At 38.3% G+C, this 25,806-nt stretch overlaps 1 protein-coding gene across 3 annotated transcripts in view; it reads left to right on the forward strand.

Moving 5' to 3' along the window:
* Positions 1-25,806, forward strand: part of stard13b (StAR related lipid transfer domain containing 13b) — a 67,052-nt gene that overhangs the window by 17,911 nt on the left and 23,335 nt on the right. The window contains exon 1 of one of the 3 annotated variants that reach the window (XM_008426281.1): positions 12,998-13,394. The exons of 1 other annotated variant lie outside the window; for it this stretch is intronic. In XM_008426281.1, the coding sequence (XP_008424503.1) occupies positions 13,271-13,394 (124 nt within the window). In that variant the 5' untranslated portion in view covers positions 12,998-13,270. Of the gene's footprint in view, positions 1-12,997; positions 13,395-19,573; positions 19,786-25,806 lie in introns of those variants that run through there. One more of the 3 variants, XM_008426280.2, reaches the window with a different exon arrangement.

Raw genomic sequence — 25,806 nt, forward strand, 5'->3', positions numbered from 1 at the left:
CTCAGTTGTGCGTGATGCTATCGCACAAATGGAGTAAACAGGGGGAAAAAAAAACAATCGATACATTTATGGAGCAGTTAACTAACGTGAGGTCTGCTGCTGAATTATCAGATCTTTGCTGAGAGTTTCTGCCAAGTGATTTTTTTTGGGGGGGGGGAAGAGAAGAGTGAAACTGAGATGTTTATCAACATACTTGTATAATTCTATTCTGGTTATTTAAAACCAGATCACAGACCATGTCACTGTCAGTTTCATCTACTTTGAGAGTAAATAGATTCTACATGTGGTCTTAACCTTAACCGAATGATAGAATGACTTGGAGATGAATAACGCTGTAATAAAAGGACAAAGCTGGCTGAGAGTCAGACATATTAGATGTGATTTTTTTTCCTCTTTCTCTGGCTGGATTTTACGGCTGAGCTGTCGAAACCTCTTTTAAGACATGATTACGGGACAGCCAGATGGTTCTCACTATGGACCATAATAACACTGTCCATACTGTTAAGTTGATATTGTCCAGGAGGGAGAAAAAGAAAACCCACATTCCTGAAGATGAATTCCAAAACAGCAAAACAGCTGCAGGAGAAGTATGGCTGTTACTGCTGAGGTTCCTAAATGTTCAGTTTTAGCTGCAAGCAATGGCTTTATTTGTTCTAATTTCTTTCTGAATCACCATTTTTGACCATCTTGATCAGTGCTTTGGTCAAATTCTTTGAAATGTTAACATACTGTCTTGCTAAGCTATTCATACAGTTTTGTATTGCATTATGTAACATTTCTGCCACAAATGTATTGTATTTCATTTGGATTTTGTTCGATTGACCAATAAAAAGCGGTAAAAAAAATTTACAAGAAGAAAAAAAAAATTTTATAGAGTGGTGTACAAACATTTCAGTCACCTAAGCGGTACTTTGTGTGTAATTTAATTTAAATGTAAATACAACTTTTCTTCACTTGAAAAGACTATCATCTGGAATGGCAGTAAAAAGTCGTTCTAAAAGCCTTTGTATGTGATATGTATGTGATTTAAAAATGAGTTAATGAATTGTAACATAAAACATGGACTAACATGTTTTAGTAACAAAAAAAAAGTGCTTTTAACCTTCTGAAGCTAATGTTTATCCTGAAAAAAAACCCCCAAAAAACATAATTACTCAGCTGAAAAACTACACCTGGGCATACTCAGAAAAGATGTGCATGCAAGTCTGGAAAAATGCCCACACCTCAATTTAAAAGGTTTATTTTCTGAACACATTACTTAACGTCAACGTTAACCCAGCGTCTTTAACTTTTCAGCACATGAGCAGCCAAAGGTTCCTCATTTACTCTCACACTGTGAAATTTATCTAAGGAAATCTATTCCCCACAGCCTCTTTAATTTCAGCGCAAAAATTAATGGCTTCCTCTGGTGATGGGAGGCAATTATGTTCATCCATGAAAACCGGCTGTCTTGACATCAATCTTGGAATTAATGAAACTTCAGAGGCAACCTAAAACTTGGATTTCTACAAGAGATACGACATAGATTTAGGATACAGAATCAAACATGCACATGCTGACTTAAATTTGACTAACCTGATATTTTGCAGTGATTTCTCCATAGATAACGTGCATTTTGCGAGCATTCTGACACATTTCAGACATTAATTTAGACCACCAAAATGAATGTGACAGTGTCCAAAGAGAAGCAGCTGTGCAGAACTGAACGAATTCAAATTTGCATAAATACATGCTCATGTGCTTTGTTATGATAAACATCACCATCCCACAGCAAGTCAGTTTGGAAATGAGACACGTGCAGCTTAACCAGCACTCTGTGGCCCAGAACTGTCAGGAAGAGGCTTCCCTCTTGGCCTCTGCGGTCTCAACCAGCCTCCGCGCATTTCCCCAGATCTTCCCGCTGAATAAATATGCTAATCTACTCTCAATGTGGAAATCTCAAGCTGCTGATTAAAAGTAAAACAAAGAGGATACTCTGTGAATCCCTTGGAGACTTCTGTCTGTTTGTGAGGAGAGGAATGCAAAGCCCCGTGTTGTTCGGACATAGTGTACCAGTATATGGCTAAAAACGGAAAAGCTGTAGAAAACGTGGATAAGGGTGTTTTAGCTTCTCTTTTTAATCCGTGGCAATGAGTGTGAAATGTCAGCCAGTTATTATTGATTACCAAGAACAACTTTTATGCTTTTGTCAGTTTGTATTTTAGGGCTGTGGTCTGTCTTATAAGCATGTTTAGCTTCTAAATGAAGCATTTTTGGCAGAAGGGAAAACCAGTGGACGAAAAAATGAATCTTGGATATGAATATTTGTCCTCAGCAGCATGTTTGCTGCGTATTTTCTTCTCAGTTTGAAAAAACAGCAACATTTTTGTTGCAGGAATATACATCTCTTAATAAATAGGCTGCTATGCTCATGATTATGATGGTAGAAGCTGGACTGTTGCTGGATCAGTGGACTAAACATACTTTTAGAAGAAATGGCCTTTTGATTATATTTGCTGTAATATTTTCAAATTTAGTTGAATTTTCCTCTTGCAGGATTGAAAAGGAAATGATAAAACAAACCCTGATTATTTTTGATAACTAAAGCAGTATTTGACATTTTCCTGTACGAGAGCTGTTCTCCTTGTGCCTTGACTATTCTGCTGTGCCCTTTGTGTACACTATCAATCTCTGTTCCAGTTAAGAAAGAAAGCACCAGTGGGTGTTACATAATGTCTGTGTCTTAGCAATGTCGTCCGTTCTGTATTTTGCCTCTTGTGTGCGTCTCAGCTGTCCTTAATTCAGGGCTCCAGTCTTGCTAAGGGTCACTGATGGCGGAGGCCCACTGTGACCTCCCACAGCTGCAATCTCTTTCTGTCTCTCTGAAGTCCTGTAAGAGACTTTAATATATACATCCCCAATGCTCCATCACAGCACGCTGAGAGCAGAGGACATGGTCTGAAACCTCATGAGAAAACGAAAACGACACAAAGAAATGAATAAATGTGAAGCGTCTGAAAAGGTAAAATCTAAAAAAAATATGTGGCACATGTGATTCTGCTGTGAATACTTTAGAGGACCATTTTGGACTTCAATTATGAAAGCAAATCTGTTTGTTTTTTTCACCTTTACCAGATTTGTAGAGGAATTGACAGGAATTTTTCTGTCAATTTTTCTTTGCAAAAATAGTTTAACTCCATTTTGATTTATTGAAAATGATCAATGAACATAAACTCTTATATTCTCAATTGGATTAAGGTTTGTATTTTGACAGTTTTAAAACATTTAATTATTCCTATCCAAACCGTTCTATTATAAATTTGGGGAACTCAGAGTTGATAGCAAGATGGTTGATGCTAAACACAAGGCAGTCCTGGAAGAAATGCTACAAAAAACGGGCAGGATTTTGTGATGGACAATATTGCGACCAGAAAACAAATATGTATAAAATCTCTCATCTTAGGTTTGAGCATAAGTTAAGGATGGAAGTTTTAAGTTTTTGATGTGTCAAATGTCTTTTAAATGCTGGCATTTTTGTTTATATGTAATTATTATCAGAATTAATAATAATAATTATTATGATTATTATTGTCTTTATTTATTTTTGCACATTTGACCCCAATTGTTTTGGCAATAGAGCAAAACTGGATTAAACAGAAGTTGCAATAGAGCACATCAGTTTACCCTCACATTAAAAAAAAAATGGCAGACCATTTTTGTCAGTGTAGTATGAAGACCAAACCTGGGAATTGTGGAACTTCTTGATTTAAGGCTGCAGGGGAAATTAATTTTCATTGGATAGTGCCAATATATTTTCTTCCCATTTAACTGCTGAATAACAGGTGCCAGGTCTATGACATCATGCTCTAAATTTATCATTTCTGCATGCAGCTCAGAATACAAAGCTCGTGCGCTGCCATGATGAGCGCATGAAAAATTCCACACATGGAAAGATGGAAAATGACTTGTGGTTTCCTGAGTGCAGAGGCCAGCTTGGCGGTTTGACAGGGAAAGCAAAAAGACGGGGGGAAAAAAGATGCCTGGTTGTATTTCTGGTCTTCTCTTTTTATATACAGTGATTTGTCAAGGTTGGGAAAACATTAGAGAACTATATGGATAACCTGCTCTGAAATTTTCTAACATTTTCATCTCAATTATTGTGGCCATGTCTTTTAATAATTTCTTCCAGGCTCCTGAGGTCATCATGTTCAACAATTTCCATCTTTTCCTGGTATGAATTATTGCTGAGTATAAATAATCTGTCCATTGTGGATCGTGTTACTTCACAATGCTGCTTAATTCTACTAATTTTATGCTTTCCAATTAAAGGAAACAGATTTAAACTTCAGATTCCTAATTACTCCATTCTGCCAATTGGAAATGAAGCGGCCAGTAAATTCTTTGTGGTTCAGCTTTTCTAAAAAGACCAAGTTTTGCATGTGTGTGCATGTGTTTGTGCATGTGTGTGTCTGGTGAGGAATTTAGGCCTGGGATTTGTAAACTAAGTGGAAGGAGACTTGGGAAGTTGTGTGAGGATGCAGTCCAGTTTAACAGGGAACATGTGTGTGAGTGTTTGGGACTATTATGTGAGAAGTGACACAAACGCTAAGAGGTTGGTCCGGCACTCAACTGCCACATAAAAGGAAATACAGAAGCAAGATTTGGGAAGTAATGAGCCAGGAAGGGACATGCAGCTTCAGGGCTCCTATTGCTTGACAGCAAACAGTCCACAGGGCAACTTCATTAAGGGGCACATATCATTAGTTTTACAACTGCTCCTTTTCAGTTGTGTCCAGGCTTGTAGCTTGTATTTATTTCCTTGACCGAAAGTGAAAAATCTGCTAAAACAAAAACCCAGCACAAAGTAACGGAGCACATAGCTGAAATGAAAACATTTGGATTCATGACCATCAACACATGACACAATGGCCACCAAAAGACAAAGTAGCAATAGCAAACTTTCCAGCTCCAATTCCCCTGCTTAGAGAATGAATGAACCAGGGACTGGCAGAAGGTGTGCAATGAGAGGAATATACCGTACTTTAATTTAGTTTTGTCCACAAATCAACAGTCTATGATCACATGCTTCCACCTTTTCTGGATGAAACACAGTTGCTAGTCTAGTCATTTTGACACTATATTTAACGCATTTTCTGCAGTGATGGTTTTTTTAAGCAACCACCAACTGTTTTGCTGACATTTTCTTACTGCAAACCTTTGAAGAGGGCACTTCCCTTGTCACAAAGCTGCCACAAGTGGCTGAGGGCTCGTACATCTGCCCCGTCTCCAGCTGGAGGCAGGCCAGTTCCATCTGGGCCCAAACTGCAAATAATTCACACACGTGCAAAGCCACCATTGGCTGATCTACCTAGGATCAGACCAGCAATTAAAAACAAGGTTGTTTAGTAGAAATATCTAAGCTTAAATAAACCACTGCATTTTTTTTCTTGTCTGTTTTTGGTCTAATTAGATTAGTGACGTTGATAGTAATCAAAAAGCAATCTGAAATAGTTGTTCTTTTAAATTACTTATCTGCGCTAAAAAGAAAATAACAGAAAGATGGCCTGATTTATTTTAACATACTTGAGATTTTTCAATCTCAGTATTCAAAGATAAATGGAATTAGTCTTTATTTTTTTAGGCCAGGACACACAAGTAAAACTAAAATTCTACAAGAAATGTACATTTTGTGTTTTTCTGTCAGTGTTTCTGAAACAGCAACTCTTTTTCACATTCTGTGCTTTTATTAATAGGTGAAAGATGTTTAGTGAGTTCTTTATATTTCACTGTTAAGAACTTTGTCATTGTTTTCCGTGTAAGGTTCTACATAAAAACTGTTTACTTCTTCATAGTTGACTTCTTCTAGCAGCTCTTTCAGTGGCCTCACGGGTTTCCCACAGAAACTGTAGGGATTCCAGATGTTGCAGGGAGGCAGAAAGTCTAATCCAAATCCATCCCACCAGCCCCAGGCCTCTCTGTCCTCAGGTTGACAGAGCGCATGGAACAGCTCACACCAAGGTCTGTCCTTCTGCAGTGAAGCAAGGCCACAAGTGACTTTGTGACCAGAGCTTTGCATAGCTGTGCGCATCCACCTGCACCCAGATAGCAAAAAAAACCAAAAAAAACAGAGCATGCTATTTAAAGACGTTCTGTCCTGGGTCAGTGTACCGATGCTGCTTTCTTGTGGTTTCAGATGTGATTAAACAATCTGGCTCAATAATCAAAGCAGGGTGGCAAGAAGAATCGGAGCAGGCTTCCTGTATCCTTTAGGCTTGTCTGTGTCTCAGTTTCAAAACTTGGACTTATGCCGCAGGAATGAGGTTGTGTTTAAAATAGATTAGTTGGTTGTTGTAAGCTGACAAGTTGACTAAACACAGACTGTCGTACAATGATCAGATCGGTTCTCTCCACCTTTTCATGTCAAAGTGTCCTTGCCAAAATTACGAACCATGATGTGCTCATTATACAAAATACAAACAGTGTGTATGAAAAGCACCATACGAAAGAAATGTCATCAGTAGACATCGGTGGGCATGTTATGTATTTTGCACATTGTGCTTTGCTACTGCAAGCTCACATGACTGCAACTCAGATATTTCAGCAAATACCCAGCAGCAGCATTACCCAATATCATACTCTGCTGTCTTAATGCTTAACTCACTTCAGGATGCTGGATGCTTGACACTGTTGCAACCATCACTTATATTCAGATTAATTAGACTAATTAATAGTTGACAATTTGGAACCATTAATAGAGCAGTTATTGAACTATATAATAACTTAAAAGAGGACAGTGACCTTGTGAAAAGTAAAATATCTGGTTCTGCCACATTCAGAATACTCTGGGGATCTCCAGTTTGTTTCAAAATATTAAAATGTTTCCTTTTTTTATTCTTGTATACACAACACTGAGTATCCTCCAGGGAACTGGGTGGATTATTACAACTCTACAGTCACCAGAGAGATAAACAGAACAGAAAAATAGAAATTGTCAATTACATGGACTTAAAAAGGTTACAGAATAGTACCTATTGGCTACAAGTTTAGTCATGTCACGCTCTGTGAGAAGTTACACTGCTTTCTAACCAGAAAGACAAACAGTCCTCGTGTTCATCCTTGCACACTGGTGTCTTGGCAGACTGTTCCCGATGAGAGCATGTGCAGCTGCATGGCGTAAACTACTGTCTGCTATCAATCTCCCACAACTCTGTAAATTTCTACTCTTGGAACTTCATCCGATCTCTGGGTATTTGTCTCTCAACTTACAAAAGTGTCTGAAGCTGCACCAAGAAGAAAGTATCTGTTAGTTTGTAGAAATGTCTAGAAAATGAATTTATGCAGCCTTTTGTATAAACAGTAGTTTTCATAGATAAAGTAGACTAACTTTGCCAGAATACAAAAATTACCCCTACCACATAAAACACTAAAGAAACTCATCCAAGGAAAGTAACAGAACCTAAAGCATTCATTCAGAATGTTAACTTTTCTATTTATTTTCTTTTTTATAAAGCGCATAATGTACAATACATTGTTTATCAACTTTATGAGCGTATTTTCTCTCAAAAATATTAATAAATGATTTGTGAAAGACAAAATATAGTATTTGTCATTTCATTTCAGTCCTTTGGAGGAAAATTTGTGGAACCCAGAAGGGAAATTCCACTGGATAGAAAACTGTAAGTTCATACTGTAGGTTTAATTTCAAGCAGCTGTTTTTTTTTGTTTTTTTTATTTGTTTTGTTTTGTTTTTGCTCTTAACTTTATTTTCTCCCTTGGAAGAATCCTCAGGAAACATAAACATCAACTTCCTGTTTGGACTTGATTCACATTTTCTTATGTCATCCCTCAGAATATCATTAAATGCTATTTATTCAGTTATCCTGCCATCTCTATGCATTGTGGATTTCTATGGCGCTTAAATAAACCTTGGTGTATGCCGTGCATCCTTAGGAGTTAATTCATTGTGGGAAAGGAGAACTAAAGCTTACTTTACCAAGACCTGAATTTGATTAATGGTATTATATTTTACATCTGCGAGAATACCAAAAAACGAAATGCTGAGGGAATTGTAGCTCTGTGATTAAATTCTTGTTGCTCTAATAGAAACCAGGTGCAGTACAGTGGTTGAAATGTTTTCCCATGCATTTTTTGTGAGCTATGCAGCCTTAACAGATTTTGAACTGACAGCATTACATGCTTTGTCATTCAATTAAACAATGGCCACATAAAAGCTTATCATGCCAGTTTCGCATTTTTCAAGCTACGTTATGCAAATGTTAATGCCACAAACTTTAAACGCTTTACATCCTTGTCATGTTTTTTTGTTTGTTTGTTTTTTCTATTTACTTTATTGTCAAAGAAGTCATATCAGAAATGTCAGCGCTCGTAAAAAATCTGCACTTCAATAATCAGAATTTTGAAGAAATGGATTGTACAGACCTGATCTCCATTTTGAATATGAATGAGTCTATAAAGTACAGCCTGTACTAAAAGAAGAAACCGTGACTTTATAATTGACGTCCCACTAACAAAACAGAATTAGTGGCAACTTTAATGCATTGGGACCAAAGTCAGCTCCTCCTTTCCCAACCACACAACCTAAAGCCAGATATATACCACATGTGTGGCTCCTCTGGAAAAACGAAGTCCATTTGGGAATATATGGTCAGGAAATTTATAGCACATGCGTACGATGAGCCCTCAGGGACTGGGATAGAGGTGGAAGAGAGATCTCCCCGGCTCCCAGCTCCCCCGATCCTTGTTTCCATTAGGCTGGGAAGTGCAGCCTCTCAGACGTTTCAAGGGGGCCTGGTGTAAGACCTCCTGGCCAACAGCATGACCCATTCATGGAGGAGAAATCGGTTTCCTCACATCTGGGATTTTCCCCCAGCAGCCACAGGATAAGCATTCCACATCAGTCATCAGACATGAATGGAGGCAACACACATTTAGAAACTCTGCAAAGTAGATAAGTTGTTCACAAGTAAATATCAATTCATCTGTATGTGTTAATCAAAGCTGTGAGAGGGGGTAGAGACAAGAAAGAGCAGATGAAAAATCATCAAGAGAATGTCCAGTTTTTCAGGGAAACGAGTGCTTTCTGGAAGCCAACTGGCCAAAACAAACAAAAGGGTGAGTCAGTGGAGGGAAAACTTTCCCAAGCTAACTGATGTTTCCTTCCCTTGCATCTGCTGTTATTTCCCCTGCCAGTGACTGCTCTAGAGGCTGAGACATTGTTTGGTTAATATGAGCTTCAGCCTGATAAGGATCATCTTTATCCTGCAAGATATTTGGGCTTACAGGAGGAGCAGCACAGTGACAGGACCTCTGGTGATTCATACTGGAGGTCAGAACCAGCTCGCTGCTGTGTTTTCTTCTGTCACTTTTGCACATTGGGTTGACAGAAATGGTGTTTTCCTGTCAGTCTGTGTTTCCATTCCCACCTTTATTGAGGCTCTCTTTACAGCCTGACATTGTGTCCAACTTTATTATCCTGTTTTCAACCCATATCATTCCAAAGGATATCCAACGTTAATTTAACTTGATGATAGAGATATTTGATGTAATGATTAGTTAAGAGCCTCGGAAGGGAGGTAGATAGAACATGTATTGCTGACATGCAGTGTTTTGACTTCTGTCTCTCTTATGACCATTTTCCAAAATGGTGCTGGACTTACCATCCAGCTGTAACTGTGCGGTGTGTGTGCGTGTGTGTGTGCGTGTGCGTGGGGGTGTGTGTGTGTGTGTGATCCTACTGGTCCATGGCATCCGGCCTTTACACATTAATTTGGCTATCTTGTGACCATCTGAGACAGAATCACTTGGATCCAGCTAAACAGGAATCACTCTGAGAATAGTTTAGTTCTTCTACTGTGACTGAGCACTTTTTAAAGGTTTGCTTCATGGGAAAAACATGCAGTCTATTTTTAAAGATTAACCAGCTATCTATTATCTTCTGCTAGTCAAATATCAGGTAGAAGAGCCAAGACAAAAACTCATGATGTGTATGATGTGATTTCTGGGGATCCCAATATGTTTCTTGCCCAGATGGTATATAGGTCTGCCTTGACATATCCTTCCAATGGGACATAACCAGAAAACCTCCAAGAGAAGGTACCCATGAGGTGTCCTGATCATATGTTCAAACCATGACTTTAGACTTGGAGCTGACTAGGCATCAGGTCAGGAACTGACCAACATCCTGGCCGCATCATATTCAACTGTGAGCCAGTCCCTGAACCAGGTCTGCAAAGATCTGGCAAGTCTTTCCTTGTTGAAGGATGCCCGGTCCTTCTACAAGCCAACGACTGGGCATCCCTTCTGCCACCCCATAGTCCTGCAACATACTCTACAAAATACCTCAGTGGCATGGTAACAAACCATCTCCAGATCCACAAAACCTCTGTTGACTGGATAACAGTAACTCCCATGATCCCCACGCAGGCTAAAGATTTGGTATACTGTTCCATAGCCAGGACAAAATCCTCTTTGTTCTCCTTGGATGTGAGGTCAGACAAATTGGTCTGATTCTCTTTTTGAGGAGCCTAAAGTAGAGGTGTCCAACTCCAGTCCTTGACGGGTTCAATTTTCAGATATTTCCCTGCTCCAACACAGCTGGATCAAATTGTTAAATTGCCACCTCTTGGAGTTCTTTAAAGAGCTGGCAATTAACCATTGTTTGATTTAATACAAATCAAATACATACATCCTAATATATGCAGGACAACTGATTCTTGGTTGGTGACTTTGGACACCACTCCCTTAGAACAAACATTTCCAAGTAAACCTAAGTGCATGACTCAGTCATCTTGGGCCAAGTTTCAGCCACCATTTTACAACACTTTTCAGATCAGATATAATAAAATTGGAACTGTTATGTGATTCATTGTCTATGCAATATCTCATTTTTATCAGCTCAGATATTCTTCTTTTCACAAACAACCCCTGGACAGATCCCTGTATTTGCTCTCAAAACAAAGAGGTGATATATTTCTCAGTAGGTTGTACTTCTTTTCTGCTTTTAATCATTTGTCCTTCTCAGAGGCAAAATGTTTTCTTTTTTTCTTCTTGAAATGACACACCAGATCGTCATACTGGCACTAAAACTGGCCTTAGTTTATTCTTCTGAGAAGCTGTCAATCTTCACCCACTCACTCCATGTGTTTTTAATAGGCTTTAACCTATTATAACAGTAATACTAGCTGGTGCCCACATAATGTTTTCAGCTGCTATCATATGACTTGTCTCAGGTCATGACGGCCTGTGTGGGCATACAATAATAGAAAAGAAATTCCTAAAATAATTCTGGTAGAACGATTATTGGTGCAGTTTTCCTGCAGGCAGCCGTAACCGTAGGCTTTTAGAGAGAGAAAAAAAAGATGTTTATTCTTAAAGTATGAGCAAAGGCCTTCTTTTGTTTCAGGATTTCTGGTGCAAGCTTTTGTAATAACAAAAGTAAATGGTCCTGAAACTGAATCCGTGCCACTGTTCAAGAGCTGATTTGCGCTAACTTATCCGGAGAAAACTCACTGACCTCTAATCAATATTTAAAGCAACATGCGGCATAATCCTAAAGATTTTGAAAATACATAGTATATAGTCACACATGGCAGCATGGAACATTTCAGAGGAGAAAGAAAAAATATTATAAGGGTTCACTACTCCAGGAGCCTGAAAAAACGACAATCGAGACCCAAGGATTTACGTATGAATGATGAGGAAATTTGCCAAATTATACATTTGTACCCTGGCAGCATGCCGAGGTGGACCCCATGTGGGGAAAAGGAGGGCAGACCAGATGGGCCCCATGTGGGTTTGTCTGCGGGTTCCACGGTGGCCCCACATGGGTTTGCCCATGTAGGGCCCATGTAGGCTGTGGCCCCACATGGACAGACCCATGTGGGGCCACCGCGGAACCCGCGGACAAACCCATATGGGACCTATATATCAGTCCTCCTTTCCCCCACATGGGGCCCACCTAAGCATGCTGGCAGGGTAAAAGTGCGATTGATCAAAGACACAGGAAATAATTTATATACTGAAAGTTGTTTCAAGACAGTCAAACATTTGTGTGTATTTATTTCAGTGTGGTGTCAAATGGTTTTACTACTGTGATGCCTTGAAGTACTTAAGGTAGAACTTGGCTTTCTTTTAAGTGAGAAGTTTGGACTTTTGAAAATCAAAGAAGCTGAAATTGTACAAGTACAAGTAATGATACTTGAAGTGTATTTATTAATTTGAATAGTACTTGCAAAGTAAATCTTACAACTGAATAGTGATCAGTTGTAAGATTGGATGTGGATGAAATCCAATCACAGGTGGATGACTGTGATCTAGGAACTGATGACTTCAGATCCATTCTAACTCTGCTTCACCTCAAGAGTTGAAAAACTACAGGTTTAAGAAGTAGGTCAAATTACCAGGCATTTAAGTACACATTTAGTTTATTTTTTTAGTGCAATCAGCACATTTTAATACACAAGGACACCAGTTTAGATTTTGAGGTCTGTTTTGGGGAGAAACTACTGACTTTCAAATTACTTAACTCTGATTTGAAGGGAAAGTTTTGTTGAATTTATCAAATTGAAATCGGTAATTTTTATATCTGAGTAAAAACTAAGATAAATACCATGTCCTTTGATCAATCAAAGAAAGGCAATAGATAAAAAAATCGTGTTTTTCGCCAAACATAAGAAAGTCCAATCCTTCTTATATCTCTGTTTAAACAATTTCAATACACTTGAAAAACCTGATATTCACAGATTTGAGAGACCTTCTTGTCTGAAAACGTAAGAGAATCTTTGGTCTACTAAGCTTTTCTTCAATATACACTTCAGGGGTTGTGAGATCATCTATTGTTCCTTGCGTAATATAACGGTACCAAGACACTAAGTACATTCTAACCGATCATAATATAGTGAACTGGGAATCCCTATGATTCTTTCGGTACGTGAAGGCATCACGGTTGTCTGTGCGTAAATCACTATCCACACACAATAAACCTAGGAACACACGCACATCTGGGGGGCAGTGTGAAAGCCTGTCTCTGTGCTCTACTGTCACTTTCTCAATGTTATTAGTCTAATTTATTTCCGTTTAAGTTTGAGGAATATATTTTTCTTTTTTTTTTCCCTTGAAAATGTTCAGGAACTATTTACCGGCGTTGATGATGCAATAAAAAGGAACTTAAAGCCGGGACGGCGTTATTTTTATTTTTTATTTTTTGAAAACTTTTTTTAAAACTGTGTGAGGTAACACGCGGATTATATTATGTCGGAGTTCAGGTTTTGAGATGACTTCTAAAAGATCCTCAGCGAGGTTGAAGCTCCGGCGGTCTTTCAGCGAGCAGCTGCGGAACTCCACGTCCAAAGCCTGGGATTTACTCTGGAAGAATGTCAGGGAGCGGAGACTGGCAGGTCAGTAACCCGCTTTATGTGCACCCTGGAGCCGACGCACATAAGTGGAGTTACGTGCTTTACGCACCACAGTTGGATAAATGCACCGGTCAATTAATTTAATCCAGGTAGAATCGATTTATTTAGTGAACGCTTTAACAACATATTACAATGTTCCAGTCAAAAGCGTGAAGAAAACAGTTTCTTACACCTGCTAAAACTTTCTATTTTTTTTCTATTCCCCTGATATTCCTTTTAGTTTGACCCGTGATTACTCAAGTACCAACATAAACTCATTATGTAGGCAACTAACACAATATCCTAAACGTTCTACTATTTAATTTAACATAGTATTTTTTATGCTTTGGGGGATGTGGGGATACATTGAGTTGATTTTCTTTTTAATTCTCCAAGCAAATTATTACTAACTAATATCGTGTAGAAATAAAACATAGCCGTATCCATTGTGCCGCTTTGTTACGTCAATTTCTCCAATACAAAGGATAATACAATTATTGTGGCCGCAAGGGGGCGGTGATGAGCCATTTTAAATGTCTATGAAATCAAAAGCAAGCCTACACTAATTGAAAATGAACAGTATTAATCTGGCAAGAATATATGCGGTGCAAAGTTATCTTCATGTTCATAAAACAAATTTAATAAGTTTTATCTTAGTAAGACTGATCTTATGCAGTTAGTAATTTTATATGTTTAAATTCTTACGGCTTGCCATAAAGTTCCAATTTTTAATACATTTACCTGTCTTTGGGTACATTGTAACAGTAAACAGTGTCTTTCTGAGAGATCACAGATCTTATTAACCTTCAGTTGCTTTGTTTATTTTTAGACATGCCTGACTGCAAATAAACCAACCCAGACTGTTTCCAAGAAATGTGTTTCTAATGAACCAGACAATAGGTATTTGGCTTGTCCATACAGCTGTTTATCAGGAGAGCAAGGCTGCAAAGCATTGCTCAGTAATACTAGTCTCTATTTATACCCCTCAACCTACCCACCATTACCCATACAAACTCCTTTTATTTACAAACACATTGTTTTATTAAAAAAAATAGACATATAAAAAAAGGGTGCAATAAATCAAATAAAATCACAAAAAACTCAATGTTTATTCTAAATATAACATATTAATATGTTATATGAAGAATAAACTTTAAGTGAAATGAATGAAACGGCTTATTTAGAGGATAATACTGGGAGTGATGCTCCAAGGTTCTGTAGTTGCGTAGCTTTACCACTAGATGCAGTGAACTGACCACACCAGCGCCACAGTTCATGTGGGAAAGTGGCACGAGTTACAAAAACCCGCTTGGTCTTCATCAGGCATGCTGAAGTCATTCAAATGGAGACCAGATGTTTTATGTGATATAAAAGCTCGCTGGAGTGCTGTATTTGTTTAGCCTGTTTTAAATTTCCCACCAGCCTGTGTGTTTTGTGTGTGAAGTCTGACGTTTGCTTGGCTCTGAAGCGCCTGGCTGCGAGGGGACCTCACTGGTAAAGCAACTGAGAGCTGGGATGAAGAGTACTTGAAATATTGATCTTTACTTTTATGTCTACATATTAAAAGGGAGTAATCAAAGTAAGTCTGAACTGTAAATATATCCAGTGAATATGATTGGTGCACAAAGAAAACACATTTATTGGGAACTCTGAAAAGATTTAGCTTTTTTTTCTTACATTTCTAGGGTGGCATAATTTATTTGATGTGCCTTTGCATACTAAACTGGTCCAATGCTACAGACAAGCAGCTGAGGACTTCTTCACAAAGCAGAACATTAGTGAAAGCTAGATGTGTATGGAATTTGGATCACATTTATGGCACTGATGGCAAATTTGTGGCTCACTGCAGATGAATTTGGCCAGTCAAGAAATAATTTTATGTGTGTCACATCACAGAAGATGACCTATTTATAACTTAGGACTGATGGATGGCTGCTGTCTCCGAGAGTCTCTGAGTGCTCCATAAAACATGTCTGCCAAGGCACTAACTGCAGCTTGAGATGCTGACTGGAAAAGGGGAAAACGCTATTTAGACATTTCAGTTTAAACTGTGGATATTTTAAGTGTCATTAAGCAAAGGGCAAACGTGATCGTCCGCTGAAGGTGATGCGTTTGTGATTAAAAAAGGTTTGTTCCAGATTAATTGCAGCAGGAGAAAGATGGATTTGAGCTGTCACAATACATTCCCATAGGAATATTTCATGAACCTGGTACTTATTTAAAGGGAAGTTGTACAATATTTCTTTCATTACATAACACTCTGGCTTTTAGGTGGGCAGCAGCCATTGCCCACAAGCAAATCATAGGTATTGCATTTTTTAAATATATTATCATAGAGAGTATTTGACTTACAACTTTAGAATAATCTCCATCATTTAATTTTTAAAAAGTAAAAATTCTGTTGCAGAATATGCTTGGACTGGCAGGTGTATCTCAGTATGACCACTAGTAAATGTACCATGCTTTCACCTGTTTATTGTTTACATATCGTGCTGGAAAAGTAAGATAGCAAAATAACAGTTGTAACAACGATACATCATATATGTATTATTGTTTTGCTTTTGATACACATAGTTAGAAGAAAATACAAAAAAACATGTAGTTTTTAAGTACTTACGTATTTGTTACCTTCTACAGTTTTGCTCTTCTTATGGTGGGGGTCTGCAACTCCAGGTCTCGGGTGCTGCAGTCTTTCAAGTTTTGGATAAATCCCTACTTCAACAAACCCCAATCAAAAGGCTGAATGACCTCCTCGGTATGTCAGCAAGGTTTGCAAAGACCTGGTCATTAACCATTCATTCGATGCAGGTGTGTTGGAGTAGGGATCCATCCAAACATTGCAGGACAGTGGCAATCAAGGACTTGAGTTCCAGAAAACAAGCTGGTATGATTCCCACTCTTGGTGCTCTTTAAGTTTTAAACACCATCATAGCCCAAGCTTTTTGTAGCAGGCACAGTTCATTCTGGCTTTCTTTTAAGCAGGGGTGGCTGGTAAAAAAAGATTCTTGGTAGAGCTGATGTGCCGGTAGATTTCCTTTCCACCGTAAGGAATTGAATGAACAGGTGGAAGATGACTACGATTTCACAAAAGTATAACATATTTATACAACAAAATAACATAAGGGGATAAATGAGCTAAAAGTGAATGGATCGTTCAGTAGCTTTCAAAATAAACAGTATTTAATAATTTAATCTGCATCAACAACTAACTCTGAATGAGAATTAACTGGTGTGAGATTTCCTATAAGTTTAACTCTGTACAAAACAACAGCAGAAACTCAAAAAAGCAACAGGGGCATCAGCATTATTAACCATTGGGGGAAAAAAGAAATTGTAGGAACATTCATTTTGTTGTCAAAGGAGTTTGGAAATTTTGCATCACACTAGAGTTATTCTTAAGATTTAACCACTGGAAACATCGCCAGAGTGGAACCATGACTGTCCAGCGCAGATTACATGTCTTCTGGACGATCAAACCACATCACAGCTGCCTTTGCTGCCACACGTGGGCCTCAGGATGAACATAATTTTCCCTCTCTGTAATCACACCTGGCTGAAGCTGAGCAGTTCAAACTAGAAGTTTCCAAAGGCTGGAGTTGTATTAAACAACTGCAGTTGCACATGCACTCAGTAAAAGTTATCATATGGATGGTATCACGAAGATTTTTTTTGTTGCTTTTTTCATGAAGATGAATAATCAAATCATCCCTTTCAGGCCTGCCAGTCTATCACAACACCTTGATATGTATTTGTTTGTCTTTGATGCGAGCCTAGATGTCTGCTGCCATGCTGTATTGCAATTTAGCTCTGAGACCCAGACAGAGGCATGCTGCAGCATGTTTGATACGGGCCCGAGTTGCAGCATTCCCTCTGAGGACAGACCACAGCCGTTTCTGCGTGGCATGCAGTCCAGAGTTAAAAACACAATGGCATCTCTGAGCACAGCGGAGAATTTTTAGCTCCTTCACAATCCTAGCTGAGCTATCTGAATGCAGACGGAGGCGATGTCCCCACTGATCTCATTCATGATGATCCCGTAATACGATGCATGGTAAACTTTATCGTCTAGACAAGAAAGAAAGGAAGGAGACTGATTGACGGCAGTTACGCTGTGACGAACACACTGCCTCTTATTTTTAGGTCCGATTCGTTAAACGGTCCTTTTACTACATGAATGAATACAGGTACTTGTGAGCAAAACATGAGTCACCACTCGATGAAATCATCTGAACAGAGTCACCATCAGTGACTTCTTTTAGGTGCAGCAGACTCCTATTAATACAACTCCTCTCCAGGGTGTGAAGAGAGCCATTAGACCCAGGAGAAGTTTATGAAAATGTGCAGCCGACGCTGAAGTGTGCTTCTCAATTGTGGTCTTTGTGAGGCTAAGCTGGGGTGGATTTTGCCAGCCAGGCAGAGGAACAGACAGAGGCTGTGTTTAACTTGGTGGCTTGCCCGTTTGTCCTCTTTTCACATGTATGGCACCGTGCTTGTGCTAAACTGGCAGGCTTGTATGCTAAGTCTCAAACAGTCATAAGAAGACTAGACTTTTGGACGCAATCTTTATTTCTGTTTAGATGTGGGAAGATTGTTGTTTCAGGCAAGGATACGAACGTTACACATTTAAATAAGAGCACATGTTTAATTCAAAGTTATAATCTATAGTGCTCAGGCTGGACGATAAAACAATGATATCTATCACAACAGCTGAGAAATGTAGGCAGTCGGTCCGCATTACTACAGAATCTCAACTGTCTGCAGACAAATTGCGCTCCACAGAATGTGTGCACAGTATGCCTAAGGATGTGGGAGCAGTTTCATGTTCAACAGCTGAAAAATAAATTGTGGATAAAAGAGGAAACATCAGTGGTTTGGTATTGTTTACATATATAACATTTTAAAAACTAATCAATAAGTATTGATATCGACTAATATGAAGTTCTTAAATAGTGATACGTTTTTCACCAATATTGGCCAGCCCTAAATTGTACTGTAAATATCTTTTATAAGTATTTTACATTGTTCTTCTAGTATTAGACACAAAGTTAATTGACTAATCCTACACAATTTGTAAACTACCCAGATTGGGAGCTTGAGATCAAGTTAAATGAACCAAACTGCATTGTGTAGCTTAATTTATGAACCATTCCCCCAAATTCGTCTTTTCTGACTTCTATATCATACCTATAAAAAATAATTGTGTACCCCATTCATTTAACTATTTCATATCAGTTTTTATGAGTATTTTCTTGAAGATTAATAATAATAATCATGTCAGAGAACTGTCCATTTGCTGACCTCGGGTTCAGAACATTTTCTCGAAATTTGACAAGTTTTCATGCCTACATATTTGCAAATTACATATAAACATGCATGAGATCTATATAGTGTTCTATTTTGCTCATTTTTATAGCTTGATTTTTATTTATTTGACTTTAATTTCTTTATTTTTCTCATAACAAAGTTCTATAAAAACTGCCTCAGCATGTCACGAGTTTACAGTCATTATTACATAATATTGGGCATGCAGTGAAGAATGACAGTGAAATATTTGGTGAATGAAAGGGTTTCCATCGGTGAAGATCAAAGTCACGTGTGTATTTAGGCTAAATCTTTTTCTGTTACCCAACTCAGTGGCTGACACTTTGAGGTGACCTACTGTGAGAACTTCCTGCCAGTGTCAGTGGAAATAGTTTGGTGGGGGTTAGAAATTAGCATTTTCCATACTAGGAGGAGGAGAGAATGACTTCTCTCCTCCTCTTCTTTCTTTTACAGTTTTCTCCAAAGTCTCACTCACACCCAGCAAATTTGGCACCGGCGTCACCTGAAACAGCACAGAAGTTGTTCTAGCGCAGGGTAAATCCAAGAGCCTCTAATTTTTGTAAGCCCTCCCACACCCTACATCATCCACTGTTTCTCCCTTACTCAGTTCATAGGCATTCCAGTGGTATTTATATTTCCCTCCAGAGCGGGGACGGCTGTCGAGCCTTCATACAGGCACTGGATTCAGCTCAGAAAGGTGGGCCGTACTTTTTCCTGCTTCCTTGTGATTGGCTTCACCACAGTCACGTGACCCACAAAGGGCTGACTCTCCTCCTCTCCGGGCTCCACTGAGCCATCCCTCTCAGGTCTCTTCAGGCTTTTTTGCGCATGTATGTGAAGTTTTCTGTTGTGTGTGGGTGAGTGTGCTTCAGGCACTGGTCAGGGGCTTGTTTGGGGTAGAATACAGCCATGTTTCGAGAGCTCCCAGAGTCCACAGGCAGTGACTGCCTGAGCAGCATGACTCCTGAAACTCAGGATATCTACCTTAGAATGGATCATTGCCGCAGGCGCTCCGGCTACAGGCTGGGCAGGATCATTGCCAGACACCAACTAGTGAAGAGGATAGCTGGAGGTAGGAGATGTCTCTGGAAATAAGTGACAGCTCACACCATTGCTTCACTGTTTTGGACTTGAAGCTGTTTGTCTCTTTCGGTCTCAGTTTTGTTTTCAACTCAGATTAGTTCCCCTTTGACAGCTTCACTAAGTAGTGAAAGCTCAAGGTCAGTAGATCACAATGTGCTTGTAATAAAAATTGATAGGAATCATACTTTAAGGTGAAACACAGTCTGTTAAAGCTTGTGTTCGTTTGTGTTACCATAAAAAGTCAGATATAACCTTCGGCCAATTGGTAGTCAAGGGTGAAGCCTTGGCAAATGAGTAGTATCGACAAACTGTAACAAATAGTAATGTGTGATAAGCCTTAGGATTAACCATCCAAGGAACACTGCGCCCAGAGTGTAAACAAGAGATATCAATGAATGTCTTTCTTGATGGTTTTACAACCTTCTGGCTTATTTGTGCACTGCTGTTTGGAGCCGGGAGTGTTTCCTTTCATTGCAGTAGAGTTTGACTTCTCATTTAGCTTTCCCCAAAACTCTAAAATATTGCCTTGGCTTTAAACTTAAGCTAAATAAATACTCCGTGAAATCAAGAGGAGGTGCGGCATGCCTTAACAGTGAGGAGGACGAACTATGTGACGCCTTGGTTCTCCCTGCAGGTGTAAAATCCCTGATGCTGGATGAGAGGGGTGGCTATAGACACAAAACTTCAGAGACACAGTTCCCCTACCAAATGCTCTAGCAAGAGTGAGATAAAATAACAGATTGTGTGGGTAAGATTTTGTTTGTCACGACAGAGGACATAAGGCAAACTATGCTCTTTTGATCCTAGTGATGTTTATGAGATCAAGTTTTTTGTTGTTGTTGTTGTACAGATTTATGAAGATGCCCTTGAGCTGTCTGTACAGAAGTTGACATAATCTGTTGTTTGTTTGCATGTGGAGTCATGTAATTTGTCGTGTGTTACAGATGTTAGCACTTAGGCTCCTCTATGACATGGAGAAAAAAAACATTTAAACTTTTGGATTCTTCTTTCAAAATAGATTTTTTTTGACAGCCATTTTTCAATGTCAAAGTCACTTTTTGGTGTTAGTAGGAATTCATTTTTGTCCTTATTTCTTAATTAACTCTATATTTTTGGATGTCTCCATATGTGACAGAAAGAAAACACTTCAAAGGTAATTTGTAATTATGAAGGTCAATATGATTCCAGTTAAGAGAAACATCACCAGCGATGGCATGGAATCCAAAGGAGCACTGCTTACTACCCGTTTCAAAAGCAGACTTTAGAGAAACTTTTGATGTCTCAGTATGTTTTCTGAAAAGACAACTTTGAGTTGTTGAAGTTAACCCTCTGGCATTTGCACCTCTGAGTTGCCAAACAAGGTATTCACAGCCTTGTACTTGCTAATATTGCAAATGAAGGAGTTGCATTATGAATACAGATGGCATTTACAACTAGCTTGGAAATTTAAAGCATACTGGCTCATTATTGCCTCATACAAATAGTTGCTTCCCATGAACAAACTCTTCTTGAGGTTCTGGTGAAGGCAGAGCAGCTTTCCAGATTTCAGTTTCTTTATCAGCTCTATATCTACCATGCAAAGTTATATGTCTTGTTTTGGTTCCACAATTAAAAATTGTTCTTAAAACAGTGGTGTAAATATTGCCACGGTATTTTTTTACTCAAAGTGATTATACCGTGAAAATTTATTACACTAATAAAGACAAAAAATTTGATATTTTAATGCTCCATCTGTCTTTTTTGTTACCTACTTGTCTAGTATTCATTGTTGTCTTATTGTAAATGTGAGATAAAGTCCAATATGTTGCTTGTATTCTGAAAATTGTGATACGTATTATAATTTTGGATGATTAATAGAATTGCGGTCATATCATTGTCTTGACTCTTGCATTCCTGCTTCATTGACATTCCTGCTGTATTGGTCTGTTGACCTCTGCAGGCCATAAGTGAATGGGCACCATGGGGACGGGCAGAATTACTCACATACTATCATCCTAAATTCTAGGGATGCCTCTTCATCTTAGTCATATTTACTTTTATCATTGTCAAAAAATCTATCCAGTATCTAAGTGTCTTGAGTAACAGATAGATAAGGAAGATGAGACAGAGACATTGTTGGATTGTTTTCAAGTAAAGATCTCTGCCTTCACTCACTGAGGAATGTGTTTCTTTCCCGAAAATATTCTTTTTATTTCCAAGGAGCATTCCATATGTTAATACTTGGGAGAACCTGCTGCATAGTTTCTCCTTTGTCTGCTTCAACTCCTTTCTTTTCAGCCTGCCCCAAGGTTAGCAGTATTTCTGCATCTTTTTGCATATTGTTTTCATGCTGGGTAAAATATTCACCCATTCGGCTCCACAGAGCATGCGTTGTCCTTGGAGACAGTGATAAATACCAAAAATAACTGCAGTAGCTCACTAAATTAATTATGTCAGGCAAGTTGTTTTCTTATAAAATATGCTGGGCCATAATGGAAACTTAGCAGCTGAATGATTCACAGACCATTATGTGTGTTTCAGAGTGTTCCAGCTTTGCCAAGAAAAAAAAAACAACTCTGGAAACTTCATCAGTATGTTAGTGGAAACTCGTAGCAGCTGAAAACGACAGCGTGAATAAAAGCTCGACTTCAGACTGTGTTCGGTGCTTCTCTTTGTGATGCTGTTGTGTCTCAAACAAGAATTTGTCCGACTACTGCCTAAAGCTTATGTATGAAACCCAGACCAGCAAAAATCTATTGCAATATGCTACTATGGGTGGAAAAGTATGTATGACCCATGAGATGCAACCATTTGCAATTGATCTTCACAATCAAGACTGATTGTGAAGATCGATTGTTGTTTATGTCAGTGACTCTCCCTGCTTTATGGAAACACATAATATGTCGTTTACCATACAATTATGTTTCCATTGACTATGTAATTGCACAATTTGACATTTCTAAAAAAAAAAGGTTTTTTGATAAAACATTTTGCTTCTATGATGAGGTGGATTTTTAAAAATAGATTTATATGACAGGAAGTAGTTGGAGGATCACAGTGCAGCATATTTTTTAATGACTTATCGTGTGAACAAATGTATTCATGTGTGATTTTGATTGTGATTCTTATTTAATGCAAACAACCATCATGGCAAAATTGTGTCGTTTCAACACTAGCAGAATATATTGAGTTTTGTGCACATTCGTAATGGAAACAGTTACTGTGTGCCCTAAATAGCTATTGGATGTAAAGGTCATTTGCATTAGTTGGTCCACTGTTGTGTGGTGTTTTTATTCAAATGTGAAGCTACCACTCACTGCTGTTTTTTTTTTCCAACAGTTTATTTTGCTTGTAAAAGGGGTGACAGTCACTTCCTCCCTTTGCCTTTTCATAGCATTTCACTTTTTGTTGTTTCATGCCTGACTTTTTCAGGTAGAGAAAAAAAAAATCTGCCTGACACAAAATGTTTCACAACATCCATCTGTTTCTAATGGGGAGGTTTTATACCCACTTAGACTCTATTTTATAATCTACTGATAGATTTCTTTAAGAAAATGGGGTTATGTTACTTGAGTTACTTGGATATGTACCTGTAGAAAGTTTAGACTTTATATATATATATATATATAAACGGTATGTGTGTTTAAACAGGAGTCATAATTTGTCCCATTTGAGACTCAATTCTCTCATATTGGAATCCCAACTGCAGTCAATAGAAATAGGGTGCGATGTAAAATCTTCAGAACATTGAATACAAACAAATTAGAATATGTGGGATTGTTCGTATTTCTGATTTCTGAATTATTTTACAGTACTTAAATTATAAGGCTAAGATAAATCATTTGTATTTCTATGGTTAAAAAAAGGTAAAAACGAACAAAATGGCAACACCAGGGTTTGAATTAGGGCTATAAATTGGGGAGGGGTAAATTGACCCAGAGGCTTGTTATGGTGCTGTGTTCATTAGTTCAGCCAGTCACCGTACATCCTGTGTGTCTGGATCAGTTATTGTACATTTAGGTGATAGAAATTGTTCCCCTGGTGGGAAATACAAATAAAAACCCAACAACAAGTGCATTTGTAGAAATCACTATTGTGTAGTGACTGTAGTGTGAACAAATAATTTTAATACTACCTCCATAATTGCTTCAAACTCTCAATTGTTAAGTAAAACATACTTATGGAAGTGTCTGAACAGGATAATGTGCTCGCTCTGGAAATTTGTAGAATAGAGAATATAGTGGGCTGTTACTCCTTCCTATTTAGACAAGAATTTGTGCTTTTCATCCTTTGACTGTGGCAGTTGTTTGAAAATCCAGCAGAGAACTAGTTTGCATTGTTCTCTCTTTTGGAGAGGGATTGTAACACTAAAAGGGCTCTTCAAAGTAAAGAATAGAAAGACTCTGTCCTCTCACTCTCGGAATCCCTCTCGAATCTAGACTGCTTTATTCATCAACGCTTCACTGCAGCATGAAAATCATTTCAACAGCTAAGTGTGAGAAACGGTTATCTGCCCCTTCGTTCAAACCGAATTTTGAAGATAAACGTGTATGAAACTGAGCATGATGCTTTGCTCGTGATGAGACCTACTTCCGATCAGCTGTTAATTGGGTTGTATTTTTTCTTTCTGAAAGAACATTTGTATCTCCATAAATGTTAAGATGACTTTTTTTCTATTTCCTCCACCTTGTTGATAAGACGAATTTGCATGAACAGCATGAACAAAGGTTGACTCTTTTGATCCATCTCCATCTCAGGGTTTCAATAATCTTTGAATTCATTTAAATAACATTAATGTGCTTAACTGTTGTAATTTGGAACAGCATGCTGCAGGAAGGTGCAGATTTGGATGGAGATCAAACAACTTTGATCAGACCAGTTCAGTATTTTCCAGAAATTATTCTTTTAATCTAATTAGTGAAATTCTTAATGTAGTCATGAGAAATAATGTGCTTTGACTTAAACATGTTTTCCTTTCATGCTAAATTGAAATGAAGCAGAACAATTCAATTGAAGGTAGCTGTCAGATTCTACTTCTACAAAATGCAGTCTCAGACATAAACATGGTTTCATAACATGCTGATGTAATCAACATTTCCCTTTTTTTTACTGTAACATTTTCAAACTCAACCATTTTTAACATTTAAAAAGTTGAAAAGATTCAGATTTAGGGTTAAGCCAACACCAACAAGACTCTGCAAAATTATCTATGCAAAAGAGCTAGAGTAAAATTAGAAGCAGTGCATTTGATTGGTTGGTGTGCAGATTACAGCCATTTAACATAATTTAACAATCGGGACCAAGCTGAGTTTCTCCTCTCAATTTCTTGAAAGGTCATATCCATAAAGATTCTCTGGCAATTCCTGTTGCAGACTGAGACTGTGGTCTACGTGAAGAGCCGCTTGTCCTGACAGCTGCCACATGTGCACAGCTAATCATTTACCAGGTGCATTTTTCAGAAATGCCTCTGCTGCATTGTAACAGGAACGAAAAGTCACACATTAACTTTGAAAGGTACAGTGCTTAGTTCCTCAGCATTTCACACATGTCAGGATATAACACAAATATACCTAAGTGACTCATTTAGGCCAACTGATTACAAACTATATGTTAACCTTCAGGTCGTTTGTAGCTGAAAAAGTAAGATTAAGACTAGATGGGTTTGTCACTTGTTTATGTTCCCCTTTTTTGTCCAGCTACAAGGAGCTGAAGGACATTTCTAATAATAAGACTGTAGTTTTTACATTTGTTTTTTTTTTGGCTTTTGTAAATAATAATAAGTATAAAAATTGACCCTTAAATGGTAAGCACATATGGTACATGTCAAAGTTTTCTACCACAGGGGGCTTTTCTGCCCCCCTGTGGTAGAAAAACTAATCTCATGCCAGTAGAAACTTGTGAAGGCTGCAGTCAGTCAGCTCCTGTGTCTGTCTCTTAGTTCACACACCATCTCTGTGTTAGAATTATCTATTTTAACTTTTAACTATGACTTTCACCACATATGTGGGCGACGATGTGTCTATCAAGCAGA

This window comes from Poecilia reticulata, linkage group LG13, assembly GCF_000633615.1.
Source record: "Poecilia reticulata strain Guanapo linkage group LG13, Guppy_female_1.0+MT, whole genome shotgun sequence".
Taxonomy (NCBI): Eukaryota; Metazoa; Chordata; class Actinopteri; order Cyprinodontiformes; family Poeciliidae; genus Poecilia; species Poecilia reticulata.